The sequence below is a fragment of the Mobula birostris genome, chromosome 3, assembly GCF_030028105.1.
Source record: "Mobula birostris isolate sMobBir1 chromosome 3, sMobBir1.hap1, whole genome shotgun sequence".
Classification (NCBI taxonomy): domain Eukaryota; kingdom Metazoa; phylum Chordata; class Chondrichthyes; order Myliobatiformes; family Myliobatidae; genus Mobula; species Mobula birostris.
The window spans coordinates 145,195,700-145,217,202 of record NC_092372.1 but is presented as its reverse complement, the minus strand read 5'-3'; the positions used below and the strand labels follow the sequence as shown (position 1 = coordinate 145,217,202).

General features: G+C 39.5%; 1 protein-coding gene across 2 annotated transcripts in view; it reads left to right on the top strand.

Annotated features, from left to right (window-relative positions):
• glcci1a (glucocorticoid induced 1a) overlaps positions 1 to 9,626 on the top strand; it is a 238,014-nt gene extending 228,388 nt beyond the window's left edge. For both annotated transcript variants that reach the window (XM_072253399.1, XM_072253398.1), the window contains one exon: positions 7,391 to 9,626. In XM_072253399.1, coding sequence (XP_072109500.1) covers positions 7,391 to 7,748 — 358 coding nt within the window. In that variant the 3' untranslated portion in view covers positions 7,749 to 9,626. The remainder of the gene's footprint in view (positions 1 to 7,390) is intronic.
• The last annotated feature ends 11,877 nt before the right edge of the window (positions 9,627 to 21,503 follow it).

The window sequence follows — 21,503 nt, the reverse complement described above, 5'->3', positions numbered from 1 at the left end:
TAGCCTGTCCCTCCTCCGCACATGGGTCTCTTGTAAAAATAAAATTTGTGCTTTAAGTCTCCGGAACACTTTAAAAACTTTTTTCCTTTTAATAGGATGATTAAGACCATTAGTATTCCAGGAGACAAAATTCATAATAGACTCCATAAACCCTAAAGTCAACCCGCATCAAGGAGGATTGACGATAGGCTCGACCCACGAACCCGGAAAGGGAACAGAACAAATAAGAGATACCGGGAAGAAGAACGCAACCAATACTTCAATAATGTACATAGCCCAAGAAGAAAGAAACTAAAACGTGAAGCCCTCCCACCACCCCCCACCCCATGACCCCAAGGCTAAATCTAACGCAGACCAGCCCGAAAGAAGCAAGCACTAAAACTATCCCCATGACTTCCGCTATACGCTCCCTAAAAACAGTGTAAATATAAAAAAAGATCAGCTAATTATAAAACAGTAAGAGAATAAAAAAAGGTAACTCAATTAAAACAAACACATAATATAACAGAGTAAAAGCCAGAAAATATAAAAAAACCGCAACAAACTCCAGACCCTATAAGTAAACAAAACAAAAAAAAATGAGATTATTAACATAAACTAGTTATGAAAACCTACAAAACAAAGTAGATTTAAAAAACTACAAAATTTAAGGCCACAAAGGAAATACGTAAAATGACGGTGAGGGAATAACCACCCAGAATCCCCTGGGAAAAAGAAAGGAATGACGCAGTTAAAAAGAAAGTTTAGCAACCATATTAAATAATCAAAAATAAACTTTTCTGCCCATATAGGACAAAAAAAAATTAAGACTGACAAATTCACAACCTCCGATCAACGGAGATAGTTAAAAATTACGATTAAGATGTTGAAGGTGAAAATTGATCCCGATAACTCTGGGCATCCAATGGAGATTCAAAAAAAACGGAGGGCTCCGTCAGGCGTACGAATCCTTAGACGTGCAGGGTAAAGCGGCGCTGGTTTTAAATCCATCCTGTAGAGTTCCGACATCACAGATCTGTAACGAACCCGTTGATCCCGGATTGGTTTACTGAAATCCTCCACGAATCCGAACTTAAGATCCAGAAATGTAACCTTTAGATCGAACGAAACGAAACAGTTTCTCCTTGTCTTGAAAGTAATGAAAACGTAAAATGACATGTCGAGGTTTATCTGACCTAAGCGAGTATGATGGAACTCTGTGAACACGATCCAATAACGGTGGTTGGTCAGGAAATACAGTAGGAAATGCATCTTTTAAAAGTTGAGAAAAATACTTCATAGGGTTATCAGATTCAACAGCTTCACGCACCCTAATCATTCGAAGATTGTACCGTCGCATTCTGGATTCTAAGTCAGAGTTTTTAAAGGTCAGAAAGTCGAGTTTCTTCTTCATTACATTAATTGTTTCTTCGATCTTCTCCATCTTGAGCTCACTTTGTTGCGTGGATTTTTTAAGATCAGATATAGCCGACTGATGTTCCGTAATAGATATTTGTATCTTCTCGATTGAATCGGCAATTTTCTGGAAACTAATTGAAATTTCCTCACGAATCAGCTCCGTAATAGAGGTTGAAATTTCCCTTTGAATTAGCTCCGATATAGCTTTCAAAGTCACCGGTGGTTCAGTCGGAGGAAAATCGGTACCTTTCGGTCTACCCGGAGGTTTGCCGTCCTTCCCGTTTTTTCCATTCTTAGACATAGCAGACCTTAAACGCATCCGATTATCAAAGAGCCCAATTTGTTTCAAATTATTGTAAAAGTCGATGCCTTAATGGTTAATTAAAATATAGCTGATCATAAGAAGAAAAACTCAGAAGTAATGGAGCGAGTCAAGAACGCGACTTCACTCCATGAGCGTTACCGGAAGTCCATGAATTCAATTAAATACCAGCAAATTCTAGAAGCAAACATCACACCGTCTGTTTAAAAAAAAGCTGAAGATGAAAAGAGGATGGCTTCTACAACAGGATAATGATCCTAAACACATCTCAGAATCCACAATGGACTACCTCAAGAGACGCAAGCTGAAGGTTTTGCCATGGGCCTCACAGTCCCCTGACCTAAACATCATCAAAAACCTGTGCATAGACCTCAAAAGAGCAGTGCATGTAAGACAGCCCAAGAATCTCAACTAGAAGCCTTTTGCAAGGAAGAATGGGTGAAAATCCCCCAAACAAGAATTGAAAGACTCTTAGCTGGCTACAGAAAGCATTTACAAGCTGTGATACTTGTCGAAGCGGGTGTTGCTAAGTACTGACCATGCAGGATGTCCAAACTTTTGCTTTGGACCCTTTTCCTTTTTTGTTATTTTGAAGCTATAAAAGATGGAAATAGAAAAGTAATCCTGCTTAAAATATTAAAGAAATGTGTCGTCTTTAACTTTATGCCTTTTGGAAATCCAGGTCATCTTTTACTCGCTTAGCTATTCACAATAACAAAAATTTTGACCGGGGGTGCCCAAACTTTTGCATGCCACTGTATCTATACTGGATCGGGCATAAGAGCTGTGTCTGAGTTCAGAACTTCATGGACAGCAGACCCGATTCAATCACATGCCTAGAAGGTTTGGATCGTTAATGATAATTGTTGCCACCTTGAGGCTGTGCCTCATGTAGGTACTACTGATAGTGGGGAAGGATTTGCCAATGATGTATTAGGTTGACCATGGTGTAAGCAGGAAGGATGCTTTGAACAGCACACCTGTAGAAGTTTGTTGGAGTTTTTGTTGACATGCTGAATCTCCATAACCTAACAGAGTAAAGATGCTGGTGTACTTGCCTTGTGATTGCATCTACGTGCTGGACCCAGAATCTGCAGACCCTCTCGAGCACTGATCCACCATTGTAGACCGGTGCATGTCTTCCCTCCTTCTTTATTATGGAGTCAACAGATTTTCAAATTAATGACCGTTTACAGTTTCACTGACTGAAATGCCACATGAGTATTTCTGCTGGCCAGTGCTATCTGAAGGAAACTCTTTGCAAGTTTACGTGCCAGAATATTTTAAATGTTATTCCATAAACAATGCCTACTGCAAGTATGTTTCCAGAAGAACACTTGACAAATTCATGTTGGAGGTAAGTAAATTAAATGGGATTATAAAGTGGGAGGATTGATAGTAGATAAAGTTTGAGCAATTCCACTCAGACATCTGTAGATTATTCAAATAAATTGGAAAAATCAAAATTTAGGAAAACTATGGGATCCAACAGGGATAAGTGGAAGTGAACCACCATGCATACACTCCCAAAATATGAAGCCACTAGGTTAATTTTAGTCTAAGATACATTTAACAAAATAATTATTTTACCTTTACTGGATTTATTAGATTATGCATAATTATTCCTGTTATAATACCATTGCTGAGGTGACCATACCTTGGTTATGGTGCTCAAATTATTTTGATGTATATGATCCAATTCTTGTTGAGCTAACTTATTATTGGCTAAGTGCACTTATGCAAGATTAAAACAAATCCTATAATGATGTATCTGAGTCTTTTGCAAGGTGTACAATTTATCCAGATTCACTGAAATAATTTAGAAACCTCAATTCCTCTTTAACAGCAGCTCTGATTGTGATGTCTTTGAAATGTGCTACTACTTTAGCTTTCATCTCTGAATATGAATAGAAAGGAAGTAGAGGCAAGCTCTTTCACTGTGACGTTGTTTGAATAAATCTACATGAGAAATATAATTCATTTTTAAGTTTTCTAATATTGAAGTGCAGCTGGATAAAATGAGATTGCTTAAACATTCAGTTTGCCAGAAGCAAGTTGATTCATTGAAATGAAATGGTATTAATTGTGCATATACATTCAATGACCATTTTATTAGTTACACTGTACAGCAGCTTGTTAATGCAAATATCTGATCAGCCAATCATGTGGCAGCAACTCAATGCATAAAAGCATGCAGACATGGTCAAGCGGTTCTGTTGTTGTTCAGACTAAACATCAGAATGGGGAAAGAAATTTCATCTTTATACTTTATACTTTAAACTTTATTGTCGCCAAACAATTGATACTAAAACGTACAATCATCACAGCGATATTTGATTCTGCGCTTCCCGCTCCCTGGATTACAAATATTAAATATTAAAAATATTAAAAATAGTTAAAATTAGTAAATATTAAAAATTTAAATTATAAATCATAAATAGAAAATAGAAAAATGGGAAGTAAGGTAGTGCAAAAAAAACCGAGAGGCAGGTCCGGATATTTGGAGGGTAAGGCCCAGATCAGGGTCAGGATCCGTTCAGCAGTCTTATCACAGTTGGAAAGAAACTGTACCCAAATCTGGCCGTATGAGTCTTCAAGCTCCTGAACCTTCTCCCGGAGGGAAAAGTGTGTTGGCTGGGTGGGTCGTGGCCTTGATTATCCTGGCAGCACTGCTCCGACAGCGTGTGGTGTAAAGTGAGTCCAAGGACGGAAGATTGGTTTGTGTGATGTGCTGCGCCGTGTTCACGATCTTCTGCAGCTTCTTTCGGTCTTGGACAGGACAACTTCCATACCAGGTTGTGATGCACCCTGGAAGAATGCTTTCTGCGGTGCATCTATAAAAACTAGTGAGGGTTTTAGGGGAGAGGCCAAATTTCTTTAGTTTTCTCAGGAAGTAAAGGCGCTGGTGGGACTTCTTGGCAGTGAACTCTGCTTGGTTGGACCAAGTCTGCTCATTTGTGATATTGACCCCGAGGAACTTAAAGCTTTTGACCTGTTCCACTTGCACACCACCGATGTAAATTGGGTCTTGCGGTCCGCTACTCCTTCTGAAGTCATCAACCAATTACTCCGTCTTGCTGACGTTGAGGGATAGGTTATTGTCTTCGCATCATCTTAATTTCCTCTCTGTACTCAAACTCATCATTACCCAAGATACGGCCTACAATTGTGTCATCGGCAAACTTATATATTGAGTTTGATGGAAACTTAGCTACACAATCATGGGTGTACAGTGAGTACAGCAGGGGGCTGAGTACACAGCCTTGTGGGGCACCAGTGCTCAGAGTGATTGTAGAGGAGAGCTTGTCCCTGAGTGACTTGCTGTTGGTGTCAGATGGAGTTTTTTGAATATCTCAGAAACTGGTGATCTCTTGGGGTTTTTATGCACTACAATCTCTAGACTTTACAGAGAATGGTGCAAAAAACAAAAAAATGTGCAGTTCTGTAAGTGAGAGCGCCTTGATGAAGAGGGAGGTCAAAAGAGAATGGCCAGACTGATTCAAGCTGACAGGATGGCGACGATAACTCAAGTAACCATGCCTTACCACCGTGGTGTGTGGGAGAAGCATATCTCAACGCACAACATATCGAACCTTGAAGTGGATGGGCTACAGCAGCAGAAGACCACAAACACACACTCTGTGGCCACTTTATTAGGTACAGGAGGTATCTCACAAAGTGGCCACTGAGCATTAGTTCAATGAAATGCAAGGGTGATGGCCATAGAAACTGGATTGAAGATAGCGATGGACAGTTAACTTGCGTTGACTGCAAGTGGAAGTACCACGTCAGAGGTGACAAGTTGCTAGAAGAGTCTCAAACACCTGAAGATTCATGCTGAAAGGGCAGTGAATCATTTGGTTGTGGTCAAAGCCTAAAATCATGCTGTAAGAAGTTGAATGCAGTTCTGCACAAAGTTGAATGATTGCATGTCGATGCACGTATGTGCACTCAAAAATAACATTATCCTCACTAATAAATTCACCACGCACTCATCAGTTATCTTTCAACCGATTTTCCTTGTAGGTGATATTCAAAAGATTCTGAGTGTCCCAACACTTTTAGCATAGCTGCAAACCTCAGAGTCACAGCATGTAACTCATGCACCCCATTCATCTAGGATAGATAAATCACGTCAAAACACCTCATGACCATTACTGACACAGTTTCCCTCTGTTTCAAGAGAAATTGGCACTGGATTAGAAGTGGCAGAGCTGAGTGGAGGGGGTCAGGCCTACCCGCATGTTTTTGAGGCCATAGATGCTGATGAGGTTGAATCCATCAAAAATGGTGGTGTGCTGTTGCGTGATCTTCTTCCTAACTTGGTTCATCTTACATTCCTTGTTAAAGCTGTGGATGATGCCAGTGCCCACTTCTTCCTCCTCTCTGCACCAGAACCTTGCCCTTGTGCAGCTCTCCTGCCAGGTGCCCAAGAAATGCAGAGGAACAAGATGCTGGTAGAACTCAGCAGGTCAGGCAGCATCTGTGGAGAGAAATGGACAGTTGACATATCACTGGACTAAAAGATAGAGAGGAGGTGGTCAGTATAAAGAGGTGGAGAGAGCTGATGGAGTACAAGCTGGCAGGTGATAGGTGGATCTACGTGGGGGTTTGGTGGATGATAGGAAAATGGAGGGGTGGGAGTGGTGTCACTTAATGGTGAAACCCATAGTGTTGACTGTCCATTTCCCTCCACAGATGCTGCTTGACTCGCTGAGTTCTTCCAGCATCTAAAATCTCTTGTGTACTCAAGAAATATAAGCTGACTGTGATGAAAGATGAGTAAAAAGGCAGTGTTGCTAAAGGCACCCCATCACTTGGTCTCACCGTAGTGGATTGTTCAGTTACTAATGCTCTGGGTGGTGGTAGAAGTAGTGAGGCTGCAGGCACAGATGGCCAACAGCCAAGCCAAGGATCTTGCAAGCAGCAGCTAATCTAATTTGAGATGCCTGATTGATCAGAGTACAGAAGAAGGCTGATGGGTTTGTATTGTGGATTAGGAGTCCTGCCAGCATGCCCATGTTCAACATGAAGGAGCTTGGATGAACTTGGGGAACAACATTTGCAGAAGTGATGGCCCCCTGCACGGACACAGAAATTGACCCAAGGATTTATTGGTCCATGCTCAACTTTCACTGCGGTGTTTGTAGGCTCCTGGCAGTAGCAGTGGAAGCTTGAGATCTCCACTGTGCTCAGTCAGCCTCTGGCCATGCAAACTCTACCGCTAATGGTTGTTATTGTGGCAGGCTACTGCAGTGGGATTTGCAGAGGCTCACAGTCCTCAAACACTGCAGCAGGTTACTAGAATTGCTGAGGGGCAAGGAATGTTGATGCTTTGGTTGAAACCCTGCATCAGGACTCAATGGAAGATGTTCCTGGGGTCACATATCTACTTTTTCCTCTCAGAAAGACAGCAGTAATGATCCCATCCCAAAGCAGTTCCCACTGCCAGTCGCCAGCCCAGAGTGACTGCTGCCACCAGTGCCCGGTCTTGCAGTCTGCAGTCGGATCTGTCTCCTCCTAACCGGGAACAAAATCCCTTGCAGTATTTCATTCCCAATGCTGTTTCTCCTCTTGGATATTATAAATTGCAGTATGGTTGATTCTGGGACACTAAAATGAGTCTTTGTTCTTTCTTTTGAGTTCGTTAATAACTTTTCTGTCTCCTAGGTCTCGTCCTCCGAGCTCAGTCCCTTTGTTCTCCTGTCCTGACAGAAATAAAGTGAACTTCATCCCAAAAGGGACAGCCTTCTTTCCTGTGAGTATTGTCAGCCGACCTTTATTTTCCACCTCTGACCTGATGCTGAAGAGTTCATCAATCTCTGGCTTCGGTCCCAGCCTAGCATCCAGCACTGTGATTGCTGAACAGTTTTCATCTCAGGTCTCATTTTCACCTTTGTCAGATGACACCAGCACAATGGACGCTGAGGCCTTGGCACAGCAGCCGTTACATCAGCAGCAGCAGCAGCAGCTCCATGAGCCTCAACCTGAAGAACTCTCCTCTGCTCAGAGCTTTGTGATAATCTAGCCCCCTGCCCCCTGAGGTGGAGCAGGCCTCTGCCCTTGTGTAGGGGTAGTCTATATATCTGATTGTCTGCATGGAGTATCACCTGCATTCTGAACAAAGGTCTTAGAATTTTAGCATATCTTACACTGTTCTTGGCAGGGATAGAATTCCTCTTTTTGGGAATGTTTGTGAAAAGCAGTGTTGCTTGCAAAGCACATGCTTTCAAAAAAGTTGTTTAAATGCAGACTATGCATAACATGGTACATTTGGATGGATTAGTACTGTTGTCGTGTATTCCGTTCCATCTCCTACAGTAAGAATAAGCTCTATATATTAAAGAAAAAATGCCTGTCTAAAAGATAGAAAAAAAAATAGATGTTGTGTTGCATTATGTCTAATGGAGAAAAAAAATATTATGTTTACAAACAAACCAGGTTATTTATGTTTATAAATTCTTGTAACACATACAATGCAAAAAAGTAAAAAAAAATGGCCACAACAGTTGCACAGTGCCCACCCAATGGCCTAGCTTCAGGTACTTCAGTTGAAGTCTAAACTCAGGTAATTTGGAATGTATATCCGCATAGGATTTTAATGAATTTGTGGCTGAACAAGCTAAGGGGGAGTCTAGGTAAGCATCTCTCTTGCCTTTCCTTTTTTTTGTACATTAACCTTTCCTCATTACATTCCACTTTCTTTAAATGGAAGTGCATTCTAATCCAGGCAGACCTGGATGGGGGTGAATGTTAAAGAACCAGCATTACTGTGATGTCTGACATCACTTGTTTTAGTGAATGTTTGGTCAAAAATTGCATAAACCATTGTTTTGAAAGTATCAGCATTTTGTATGACATTTCAGAATTTAAGAAAATAAAGTTTCAGGTGTTGAAGACTGTTAAGCTGTTTAAGAATACAGTATGGTGTTGTATACTGGGCTGTATCTAAGAAACATTCCATGTCGTGAAGAGTTCTCGATGATCAAATGTGTAACTCACATAACTGGGCTCTTGTGTTAGAAAAGTTCCCTTTTCTATCTGTTAAGTTTAGAATTGGCAGATATACAAAGTAAAATGCTATTACAACGATGAATTAAAATTAATGTTTAGTTTCTCATCTTGACCCCACCTTTTAGGTTAAACCCCTCGTTTGCACAATTTTCTGAGACTACTGTTAGGAAGCTTTTTCCCGTATAGAGTATTTTAAAACAGTGGAAACTTAGCTAGTATTTAAGAAAATGTACTTTGGTACAGGAATGTGATGGACTAAGGTTCAGCATAGCAGATGATCCTTTTAGTATTAAATTCAGTGAATGACTCCTATATTTTGAGAAGTGTTACACTGGAACTGATGAAGAAAACAAGAACCTGGGACTCAGTCAAGTCCAGAAATAAAAGTTGCACCTGATACTGGATTTTACCACTGTAAGTTGGTAAAAATGATGAGCTACTATTCTATGAGAGAGAGAGAGAGAGAACGTTACTGGGGAACACTGTGTCTAAAACCCCTTCTAACTTATTTTTTTCACCTGAGAAACTAGATATTAATTTTTATCAAACACTGTTGCAAATCTGTTCTGATTATGATCTTTATAAAGGTTTTGAACCAAATGGGTTGAAATTAGCTGAACTTAAAAAAAAATGTAAATCAAAAACATTTTATTGGTCTGTGTCCTACATCCAGATGTAGAAATTTTGTTTGTCAAGTGCATTGTTTAAAAACTTGTTTGAAATTTTGTACATAGTTTTGCTGTTATTTCTAGCCACTGTGCTAAACAGTATTTATGAGTTGCCATGCAATGTTACTTTAAATAATACATTGTGTGGCTTTTGTTTTGTATTTTTTCAGTATATAGATTTTGTCTTATTTAAAGTAAGGTTGTAGCAAAGAGCATGAATAAAAACTAACAATTTTCTAATAACATTTGGCTTAAGTGATTTTAATTGGGGGATAACTCTCGACTGCATCAGTAGAAGGCCTCAGATTGAAACATTTATTAATGAAGTATTTCAAGCCATGTTAAAGACTCTATACCACGACACTTCAAACGTATGTGTAGGTTCACGTTCTCCTTTCCAATTCCCTAAACAGGTTTACATTATTCCATCGAATGAATTTTACATGGTCTGGCATTCTATCCTGCAAACATTTCTTCCCTTTAACATTATAAATCACTGCAATATCTGCTCCTATAGGAAATAAAGCAGGAAAAGGTCATTCTATCCTTCATGTTGCCTCCTGAATCTTTAGAATTCTCTACTTTAGGGGTTTGTGGAGGCTCAGCCATTAATTTAATTCAAAGCTCAGATCCATATTTTTGTATAATAGAATCAAGATTTGTAGAAGTATTTAGGAAAGCGGCATTGAGGTAGGAGATCCACCATTTTGTGTAGTGGAACCAGTTTGAGGGGCTGAAGAAAGGATCTACTCCTCCTACTCAAATTCTTATGCCCCTTGATAATATTTAGTTTCCCCCATCACTTTTTTTGAGACTCTACCTTTGCACCTGTACAAAAAAAATCCTGAATTAATCACTTGTATGACTGACAACAAACAATTGAAATCAAAAGTAGTTTACTATGCAGAGTGCTACAAAACATTTTGCTTGCCATAGTAAGACATTACATACTGTAAGTGCCTTATATAGGCAGGTCGTTTATGAGAGCAACTTGCCAATCAGAAACCAGCCCACTTCCTCACACACTTTGCAGTGTATTTGAAGGACAACCGTCCTTCCATCATGATATAACTGCAACAATTATAAGTTTTAATCAGATTTTTGAATAGGTTAAATATTTTTAAATGAAATGTGTCAGTGCAATATCTTAAATGCTATGTAGCTACTTACACAAACTCTAGAAATCTAAAGAAAATTGGTAGAGCTGGCCTTGCCGTTCTGTGAATCCTAAATCTTTAACAGTTAAAGGTCACTCCAAAATGTGCAAAATCTGACTTGATCTTCAGTCTTCTTCATGATGGTTATGTTTGAAAAGGGATCTATTGTTTAGAAATGGTGAAATCATGACCAAATCTTGTGGTTTATGATGTGAATGATCAAGCCCTGTTTCTGAACAACATTGAAAGTAAATTTTCCATTATTTTTTTCTCTCTTCTAGTACAGTGTTCTGGGAGGGGTTGTGATAGTTCGATCCAGCCAACCAATTCTTACATAGACACAAGAGACGGGTATGTTACAAGGCCAATGGCTACCCCATGATTCACTATCAAAAATGTAGACTTGCCTCCTTTGTACTGCCCTGTACTTCAGCTAAAAAATACCGTGCCATTGGACCCTTTTCAAATGAAAAATTCATTTTACTGGTTGAATTACACAGAAACAGAAACTTGCAAAGAATTGGCATCACTGCTACACATTTATTTATCCTTATTGTAATAATTATTGAATAGAAGACTCCATTTTCTATCCTTGGCAGTTTGTACCAGAATGGGAGAAGCCAGAAAGTGGTAGTGGATAGTTGCCTCTCTGACTAGAGGCTTTTAATTATTGATATGCCATAGGGATTGGTGCTGGATCCAGTATTGTTTGTCATCTACTGTACATCAGTGATCTGGATGATAGTGTGGTAAACTAGATTAGCAAATTTGCAGATGACATCAAGATTTGGGTGGGGCCTGCTGGACAGGGACAAAGGCTATCAAAGCTTGCAGTGAGAATCTGGACCAGCTGATAAAATGGGTTGAATATGGCAAATGCAATTTAATACAGACAAGTGTGAGGTGTTGCACTTTAGGAGGACAAACCAGCGTACGTCTTGCACAGTGAATAGTAGAGTACTGAGGAGTGTTCTAGGCCAGTGGGATCTGGGAATACAGATCCATAATTCCTTGAAAGTGGCATCACAGATAGATAAGGTGGTAAAGAAAGCTTTAGGCATATTGGCCTTCATAGATCGATGTATGTAGTATGGGAGATGGGATGTTATGTTGAAGTTGTATAAGACATTGGTGAGGCCTAACATGATTATTGTATCCAGATCTGGTCACCTACCTACAGGAAAGATATCAATAAGATTTCAGAATCAGACTTATTATTACCAGGACCCTCTCAACTTTAAAGAGTACAGAGAAAATTTGTAGGAATGTTGTTGGATCTTGAGGAACTGAGAAGGTTGAAAGGTTAGGACTTTATTCAGTGGAGCGTAGGAGAATGAGGGGAAGGGTATGGGTATGGCAAATGCAAGCAGGCTTTTTCTCCTGAGGGTGGGCGAGACCAGAAGTAAAAGTCATGGGTTAAGGGGTGAAAGGTGAAATGTTTAAGGGGGGAACGAGGGGGAGCTTCTTCACTCGGGGTGGTGAGAGTTTGGGTAAGTACATGGATAGGAGGCTTATGGATGGCTATAGTCGGGGTGCAGGTCAATGGGACTAGGCAGAATAAAAATTCGGCATGGACTAGATGGGCTGCAGTTCAAGTTTCTCTATGACTTATCGGTTTTCAACAGGCTGTAATGTCGTGCTGTTTATAGTCACTTTGGGTCAGGAACAGATTTCCTTTTAAAATTGGTTTGTTGGAATGGATTATGCTGTTGGAGGAAAATTGAATGACAATATAATTTACAGAAACTTGATGTAAAATTAACTTTAAAGTTTTGGTGCTATTCAAAACTCTAAAAGCAAATTTTAAATACCTGCCCCCAATCTTGACAGAGACTGCAAAAGTTTAAGGGACAAAATGAGGGAGCATGGAAATAGATGTTGCAGTGGTAGAGCCAGCGTCTTAGCCTCTTCATATTCATATTGCTCATTTGAAAACTATGTTGGGTGGTGAGAGTCCTGAATATATTCTGTGCTTCTCTTGAACTGCAACTTCCTTTAGGTTGGCATTCCAGTTATTTTTCACAAATACTAATGAAAATTTTTATCAGAAATACAATAGTCTGTACAAAATTTGGGTGCAAATTTGTTTATTATCTAAACTTCTTTATATATGGTGTGAACATTAAGATTTAATGATATATTAAACTGAAGCAAGTCTGGAGATATTTGTATTAACATACAGCCTTCAAACTAATTTTTATCCAATAAATCAGTAATCCTCCTTTATTCCAATTTGTGAATCCGAAACCCATCATTAATTCAAATTTTGATTTCATTTTCAATTAGAAATTCTCACCTTATTGGAGTGAATGCACTAATTTATACAGGACTTAAGATAGAGCTGGTGGTCTCAAGCTACTTTACATGGTATCAGTGATTGATACTTATACTCTGCTCCATCAACTGGCTAATTTCCAAGTTACTTGTGTGCACAGTGCTACTTAAGAAACTTGATGGATTTCAATTTGCCGCTGAAGACTGTCTAGCTAACCATGACTGCTGTTCACTGGCCATTGTCACTGGCATTTTTACTCAGGGATATTCTTTCATTTGGACAGAAGATCTACCCAATCTTAATAGCTGAAAAAATTTTAATGTAAAATTCACCTGAATATAGAGTAGCAGAACTACCTCAAAACATGCGATAGCGTCAAATGAAAGGAAGGGGAGTTGGGATAATTCGTCCTCTTCGTAAAGTCTCCTATGGCTCACTTACAAATCGTGAGTTCATATTTTACACAAGTAAGTGTGCCAAAATAAGGATTCATTAAAGGGTTTGATGAAATATGAATGAAATGGCAGCTCACCCACCAACTAAGACTGAAGAATTGTGTTTTATGGTGTTAGGGTGTTCTTTCCCAGGTTGCTTCGATTTGCCAGGCTATGGTTGATCTCAGCCTGAGGTGTGGCCTTGTGCTCAGCACGGTGTTGGCGTTAGGGCACCTCTACTGCCTCAGTGGGCCTGATGGAAGCCACTGGCACAAAACCAGCCTGCACAGATTTCCCAGCTGTCTGGCCAGGAACCTGCACTGCATTAGATCTGATGCCACCACTGGCTGGAAGAAATTGGCTTCTGAGAGAATGAGAGATTTTTTGTTTGGTGTAATTAGGGCAGTTTGAATTGCTTTTGTGTTGTGCTTTTGCACATTTTAGTTTTAATTTAGCCTTCATTTTAAACTTGCTTAAATTCATTCATAATTATTTTTCCAGAGGTCTGAAGATATTTTTTAATGCTTGTGAATGTCAAAAGGTAATTCAGAGACATTCTTGGTCTAAACGGGGATGGAAGAGCTGAATTTCCAAGTTGAGGTGATAAGTGTCTGCCCTTAACATCAAAGCAAGTGTGTGACAGCTTGATTGACACCCTGCCCGCTAACTACAAGGCTCCTTCCCTGTACCACCATCACACAGTGGCTGCAGTGTGCAGCATCAATCAAATGCCCCATCTTCTTAAGGGCAAACCCCTCCCCTACTCAACTTAGTCATGGGTAATATACACTGGGCTTGTGTGCAATAGGTAAAAATAACAGGGTCAGCTGTAATAGCAGATGAGTTTGGAAATTGCGTGGGGGGGAATGCACTCTCTTGAACTCATTCTGGAAGCCCACTTACACTGACAGGCTCTGTGCTCTTGTGCACTATGCAAGGTGCTGGAAAACTGCCTGGGATTTAAGCAGACAGGACAGCCAGCCGGTACTGTTGGGGTGGTGGTATTTCTTCCCCGTTATTTCTCACAGCATTTTTCTAAGCAAAGCTATCTTTTATTATTAATTATATATCACTTTATATTAACTTAGCCTTGTGTACAGCTATTACCAAACCAATTAAATTCAAGCTAATGCAGAATAGAGTGGCTGACAGCTGGTGGGTCATCTGTCCACCATTTGTAGCTAAAGTATGAGTCAGACGTCTACATATCTAGCTGGTGGGGTCAGCCAAGAGGCACGGGGGGGGGGGTGGGAGTGGAGGAAGAAGCCAGCACTCCTAGGCATCTGCTACACCATTGCATCAACCGATAAGCCCAGTAGCACACTGAGGAAAGGGGGCAATGCTCTTCATATCCAGCCCTTCAGCATTTTAATGGTGTCACTGACAGTAAGAAAATAGTTGAATGACTTTACTTCATTTTATTATTCCCTATTCATTTTTAAATGGTTTTATTTGATTACTTAGGAGCTATTTAAAAGTGGTTCAAAAGACTGCGTGACTGTCGAAGACCATCAAGGTGGGGGCCATGTCTCAGGATCCAACTACCAAGCCTGATTGCCAATCGTAGACCACTCTGACTCTTGGGGCGTCAACTCATTATGTCCTTTGTATGAACGAGAAGTAAATTTAAGTGTGCTTCTTCCTTCCCCATAAATCCTAAGCGCAGAGAAATATTGATTTTTTTCCCCCATTGTTTTCCATGACCTCAATTGCCTACTTCACTAGTTAATTTTCTTCACTGCGAATTACTGAATATCCTTACAGTAACTTGTATTTGAAGAGCAGTCCCTTCACACTTAATGTGCTCAGGTTTGTTGTTTGTGTTTCATTTTTAGCCTGTTACAAGGAGTCCCTAAGGGTTTTTAAAGGGTAGTTAAAGAGTCTAATTTATGGGTGTGGATCTAAAGTTTCCTATCAACCAGATTGGGTAAGGATGAGTTTTTGATGACAGTAATTTCACGAAGATAAAATAGCTTTGCTGTCTACTTTAGTTGCATTTGTTTGGTCAGCAACTGACCAATGCCTTGGAAACAATAGTGTTACTTAACAACACACATCAAAGTTGTTGGTGAACGCAGCAGGCCAGACAGCATCTCTAGGAAGAGGTACAGTCGATGTTTCGGGCCGAGACCCTTCGTCAGGACTAAATGAAAGAAGAGCTAGTAAGAGCAACGTTGATGTATGTTGCTTGAATTTCCAGCATCTGCAGAATTCCTCGTGTTACTTAACAAGTGCCTGCAGCAACCTTATTCAGAGATCTGATTTCACTTTCTTGACTCTGTGTAGCAATCTAACTGGCAAGATAGGGAAAAGGGAATTAGGAATGTAACTGAAATTAGTTAGTATATACCTTGAAGATACTGAAACAATCCAGACAATATTCTTTGCTGGATCAGTCTATTTTAATCTGATTAATTACAATGAACAACGAGGCACTTTTGATACATTCACTTCTTTAAAAATATGTTCTGCAGACATCCAGATAAGATCCTCTGAGGAAAGATTTGTGTTAATTTAGTCACACATCTCTGAAATATAACATCTTAATGATGGGTAATATTAGCTAACTGTGACATTGCAAAATAACTTGCTTTCTGAGCAGCAAGAGACAGTCCTATTACCACAATGGCAGTCCTTTTGCAGTTAGACACAATCCTGCATGAAAACAGTTTTCAAGGCAATCACCATTTAGGTTACTTTAAAATAAATCCTGACTTGATAGTTTTTTAATTGAGGAAGTTAAGTATAACTAACATAGACAACTGCAAAACAGTCATCTGTTGAACTTGGAGAAAACTCAACTTACCATTAAATACATCCAAGAAATATATCATTAAGTCCTTGTGATTTATTTAATGCTTATCAAATTAAGAAATCTGAGCAATGAATCTTGAATAATTATTATATTTTTATGTAGTTTCATAATTATAACCTTACTAACCTTTAAGAAGTTTTGAGGTTTTAAATCTTGACCAAATAGTTGTTCTGCTTACTATTGCAATCAAATTTCTATTTATGGAAAATTTCTGTTGTCTAAAAGTGCCAAATCATGTTACAGCTTTGTGGCAGGTAAAAATCTTGGATGGTTTATTAGGCCTGTCATCAGATAATGACCCTTAAAGTTTGGCCAACTACAGAAGCAATCATACGTGGCTTGATGTGAGGTGGAAGATAATGATGGAAGGCAACCAAAGCAATCCCAAGGTACAATTTTTTTTCCTAAATGTTGAATGCATTGCCAAGTAAACTTTTTGGGAATCTTTAAGTTTGTTCAGAGAGGCATATGGAAAGAACAAGCGTTGGTAATCTAGTAGCTCAGTAGTTTTGTGAGGTCATTTGAGTTTTTCAAGCAGCAAGATAAGGTCATCAGTTGGGCAAGTCCAGGACATGCATCAGTGCTGCATGATTGAGTTGCTGCACAAAGGATGTAGTTACATCAAGACTCCTGTGTAATGCTTTCATTTTATTTCCAAGCCGCTAGAAATGCTATGGTTGTGATTTTAAAGGTAGGGTGATTAGGAGTATAACTAAAAATGGCTGGTACGTAGTTTGAGACTAAGGGTCCATATCAGAAACAACCAATTACAGTATAGAATAAGTATTTTTCTTCCAATACTTCTTGTATTGTAAAGTCTGTCTGTCTTTAGGATTTCCCAACATTGAACTATGAAAGCTTAGGATGTTTTTGACTTCAGCATAGGGTGCAGTAGAGATGAAATACAAAGTTTAGTATCTTGACAACTGATCATTCAGCTGCAGAATTATATCTCAGAATTAATGAAACAAATAACACATGAAGAAAATTAATTGTAAATATTATTTTATTTTCACAACTGCAAAACAAAAACAATTTCAAGCAAAGACCCCAAGAATATGTGAAATTAAACATTGCCTTAGAAAATTCTTATATATATAAAAATGCAGCTTGGTAATGGCATACAGTTTACAGTGACTATAAAAAGTATTCAGCACCCCCCTCCCCCCCAGAAGTTTTCATGTTTTATTGTTTTACAACATTGAATCACAGTGGATTTGTTTCTTTTCCCCCCAGCACTGATCAACAGAAAAAGACTCATGTCAAAGTGAAAACAGATCTCTATAAAGTGATGTAAATCAATTACAAATATAAAACACAAAATAATTGATTGCACAAGTATTCACCCCCTTTAAGTCAGTATTTAGTAGATGTACTTTTGGATAGGTCTCTACCAGCTTTGCAAATCTGGACACGGTAATTTTTCCCCATTCTTCTTTACAAAACTCCTCAAGCTCTGTCAGTTTGCATGGGGATCATGAGTGAATAGTCCTTTTCAATCCAGCCACAAATTCTCAATTGGATTGAGGTCTGGACACTGACTTGGCCACTCCAGAATATTAACTTTGTTTTTAAGCCACTCCTGTGTAGCTTTGGCTTTATGCTTGGGGTCATTGTCTTGCTGGAAAACAAATCTTCTCCCAAGTCACAGTTCTCTTGCAGACTGTATCCAGTTTTCCTCCAGGATTTCCCTGTATTTTGCTGTATTCATTTTACCGTCTACATTCACAAGCCTTTCAAGGCCTGCTGCAGAGAAGCATCCCTACAGCATGATGCAGCCACCACCGTGCTTCACAGTAGATATGGTGTGTTTTTGATGATGTGCAGTGTTTTGGCTTACACCAAACATAGCATTTCGTCTGACAGCCAAAAAGCTCAATTTTGGTTTCATCAGACCATAGAACCTTTGTCCAGCTGGCTTCAGAGTCTCTCACATGCCTTCTGGCAAAATCTAGCTGAGATTTCATGAGTTTTTTCCAACAGTGCTTTCCCTTTGCTGTTCTCTAATGAAGCTGTGACTGGTGAAGCAGCTGGGCAACAGTCATTGTATGCACAGTTTCTCCCATCTCAGCCACTGAAGCTTGCAACTCCTCCAGAGCTGTCATTGTTCTCTTGGTGGCCTCCCTCTCTAGTCCCCTTCTTGCACGATCACTCAGCTTTCGAGGACTGTTTGCTCTTGGCAGGTTTACAGCTGCGCCATATTTTTTCCCTTGGAAGTTTTCTTGTATCCATCTCCTGACTTGTGCTTGTCAATAACCTTTTCGCAGAGTTGCTTGGAGTTTTCTTTTGTCTTCATGGTGTATATTTTGCCAGGATACTGACTCACCAGTAGTAGACCTTCCAGACACAGGCGTATTTTATTAAAATCAATTGAAACACTTTGACTACATACGATGATCTCCAATTAACTAATTATGTGACTTCTAAAACCAAATGGCTGCACCAGTGATGGTTTGGTGTGTCTTATCAAAGAGGGTGAATTCTTATGCGCTTAATTATTTTGTGTTTTATATTTTAAATTAATTTAGATCATTTTGCAGAGATCTGTTTCCATGAAAAGTATTTTTCTGTTGATCAGTGTCCAAAAAACCAAATTAAACCCACTGTGATTTAGTGTTATAAAACAATAAAACATGAAAACTTCTGGGGGGGGGGGGTGTTAATACTTTTTATAGGCTTTGTAGCTTATTATTTAGAATAATTTTACTATTGGGATTTTATAAAAGAACCAATTGCAGTTACATCGCTATTCCACACAATCTTGAAAATGTATTCAGAAAATAAATAATGCATCACATAGTGAATGGAAAAGCTTAGAACCGATTTTTTTTAATCTTACAAGCCAACTTTTTTGTGGAAACAAAAAAAATGCAATGTAATCTATATCATTTTACCTTAAAAAGAAAATTTCACTCGGTTTATACGTTTCAACTTTTGAAGCAAACAACAGTGTGAGAGATAACAAAAAAGGAAAAGCACTTGAATCAAATTCTTATCTTTGCTAATGGAAATAAATCCAGGAAATATATAAAACAATGTATGTAAAATTCACCAATGCTTGCCTAAAATATGATACTGTTGTCAATGGAGCCTAAATTGGCAGCATTTGGCAACTCCCAAAATTCAATATTTTGCAAGTGTAGTGAAGAATTCAGATGAGCAAGACCTCACTCACATTTGATTCCTGGTCTATGCAGACAGCCAATCACAATTAGGTTAACAGCAACATTAAGGAATTTGCTTGTGCCTCAAGGTCAGCAAGGAAAGGTCAGTGTATCTATTTCCAGTCATTCGCCAGAGATTACAGTGGTGAATGTCTATCTAGCTCATTTGTGTAAATATTTTTATATTGTATAAGGCAAGAGGCTGCTGTTCACCCCATTGACATTCCTATTCTCACTAATCTTTCTCTGATCTACAACTCCCTCCCCAATTCACAATAATCAATTAATCTACCAGTACATCTTTGTGATAACTCCACTATGGATGGTCCCAAGTCTGTTTGCAAAAGGAGGGTTGCCAAGAGGCTAGCAAATGCATCCTGTAGATACACCAACAGACTTCATCCCTGGGACAGGAAGCATACACCAAGAAGATGGCCTGCACCTGGGGATAACTTCATAGCCTGGCCCAGGACAGAGGGCCCTGGCGAGATGCTGTTGGCAGCTATTGCTTCAGTAGGGGTGATGGGCCTAACCAATTAACATCACAGGGAAAATGTACTCATACTACCACAGACAGCCCCCTAGATCTGGATCAAACCCAGGTCCCCGAGCTGTGCTGCCTTTTACTTGAAATTTTTCACAACCAGGGTTCTTTGTCAGAGGACAAAGTCTGTGAAAGAACCACTGTGTCACAACAATTAAATGTAATTATTCGAAGATATTCATAATCCTACATTAAAAAAGATAAAGCATTTTGAAGTCTGACGGTTAAAACTTTCTGGCATCTTCCCCCTTCCTTCTCAGTCCAGAAACATCGATTGTTTATTCATTTCCATAGATGCTGCCTGACCTGCTCAGTTCCTCCAGTATTTTGTGTGTGGTTGCAGTTAAAACTGTTTATGTTTTTCTTCTGAATTCTAGATGCAACTCTGCAGTCCTCCTGACAGCCTCTGCTGGCTACATTTCCTTCAATTTTTTGCTGTATTCCTTTCCTGGCACCTCCCTAAACTGTGTGCTGGTGAGATAGGCAGCCCAACATTACATTTTTGGGATGTGTAAACCAGCAGTGTGTCGATGCAGAGGTTTATCTGTCATCGTTCATACATCTTGATGAGAGTCCTGAATTCATATGGTCAGTTCATTTAATGTAGAACCTGTTCACTCAAAATAATATGAAATGATGCAGGAAGATTAAGGAGAGACAATATAAATTAGATGATATAATTTTAAAGGAACTGCACAATCAGACAAGTTGAAGAAGCTCAGAGTTACAGAAGACATAGGGTAATGGTCAGTGTGACTTGTTCTTGGCTGGAGGTCTGTGACTAATAGTGTTGAATGGGGATCTGTGGTGAGACCTCTACTAATCACCTGGATGAAAATGTGTCCAGTGGACTAGTAAACTTGCAGATGATTTTATAGATAGTATAGAAGACTGCCAAAGGATACAGCAGAACATGGATCAGTTGCAGATATGGGTGGAGAATTGGCAGCTGGTGTTTACCCCAGCCAAATTTTAATTGTTGTCCTTTGGAAGATGAAGTGCAAAGGAACAGTACGCAGTTACTGGCAAGACTCAACACGGTGCTGCTGCAGAGTTCAAGCCCATAGTTCCCTAAAAGTGACCACACTGGTAAACAGTTTGGGAAAGATGGCAAGTAGCATGCTTGCCTTTATTAGTTGACGAATTCAGCTCAAGAGCAAGGAAGTTATCTTACAGCTTTATAAAACTCTAGCTAGGCCACTGCTGGAGTGTTGGATTCATTTCTGATTGTTCCATTATAGGAAGGATGTTGAGGCTTTGGAGAGGGTGCAGAAGAGGCTCATCAGGGTGCTGCCTGAATTAGAGGGCATGTTCTACGAGGCGAAGTTGGACAAACTTGGACTGCTTTCGCTGGAGCAGCAGAAGCTGAGAGGAGACCTGATAGAAGTTTACAAGTTTATGAGAGATATAGATAGAATAGAAAACAATGAACTTTTTCTGAGGCTTATAGTGTTTAATTCCAGGCAACATCCATTTAAGGTAGGGTGGGGTGGGGGGGCAAATTAAAAGGAGATACACAGGGCAAGATTTCTTTTACAGAGAGATGGGTATCTGGAATGTGCTGCCAGGGGTGGCGGTGGAGGCAAATACAATAGAGGTGTTTCGCGAGAAAGAAGATATGGACATTGCGTAGTCGCAAGGGACTAGTTTAGTTGAGCGTTTGGTGGCTAGTTTAATTAGTTCAGCATAATACAATGGGCTGTAATGTATTA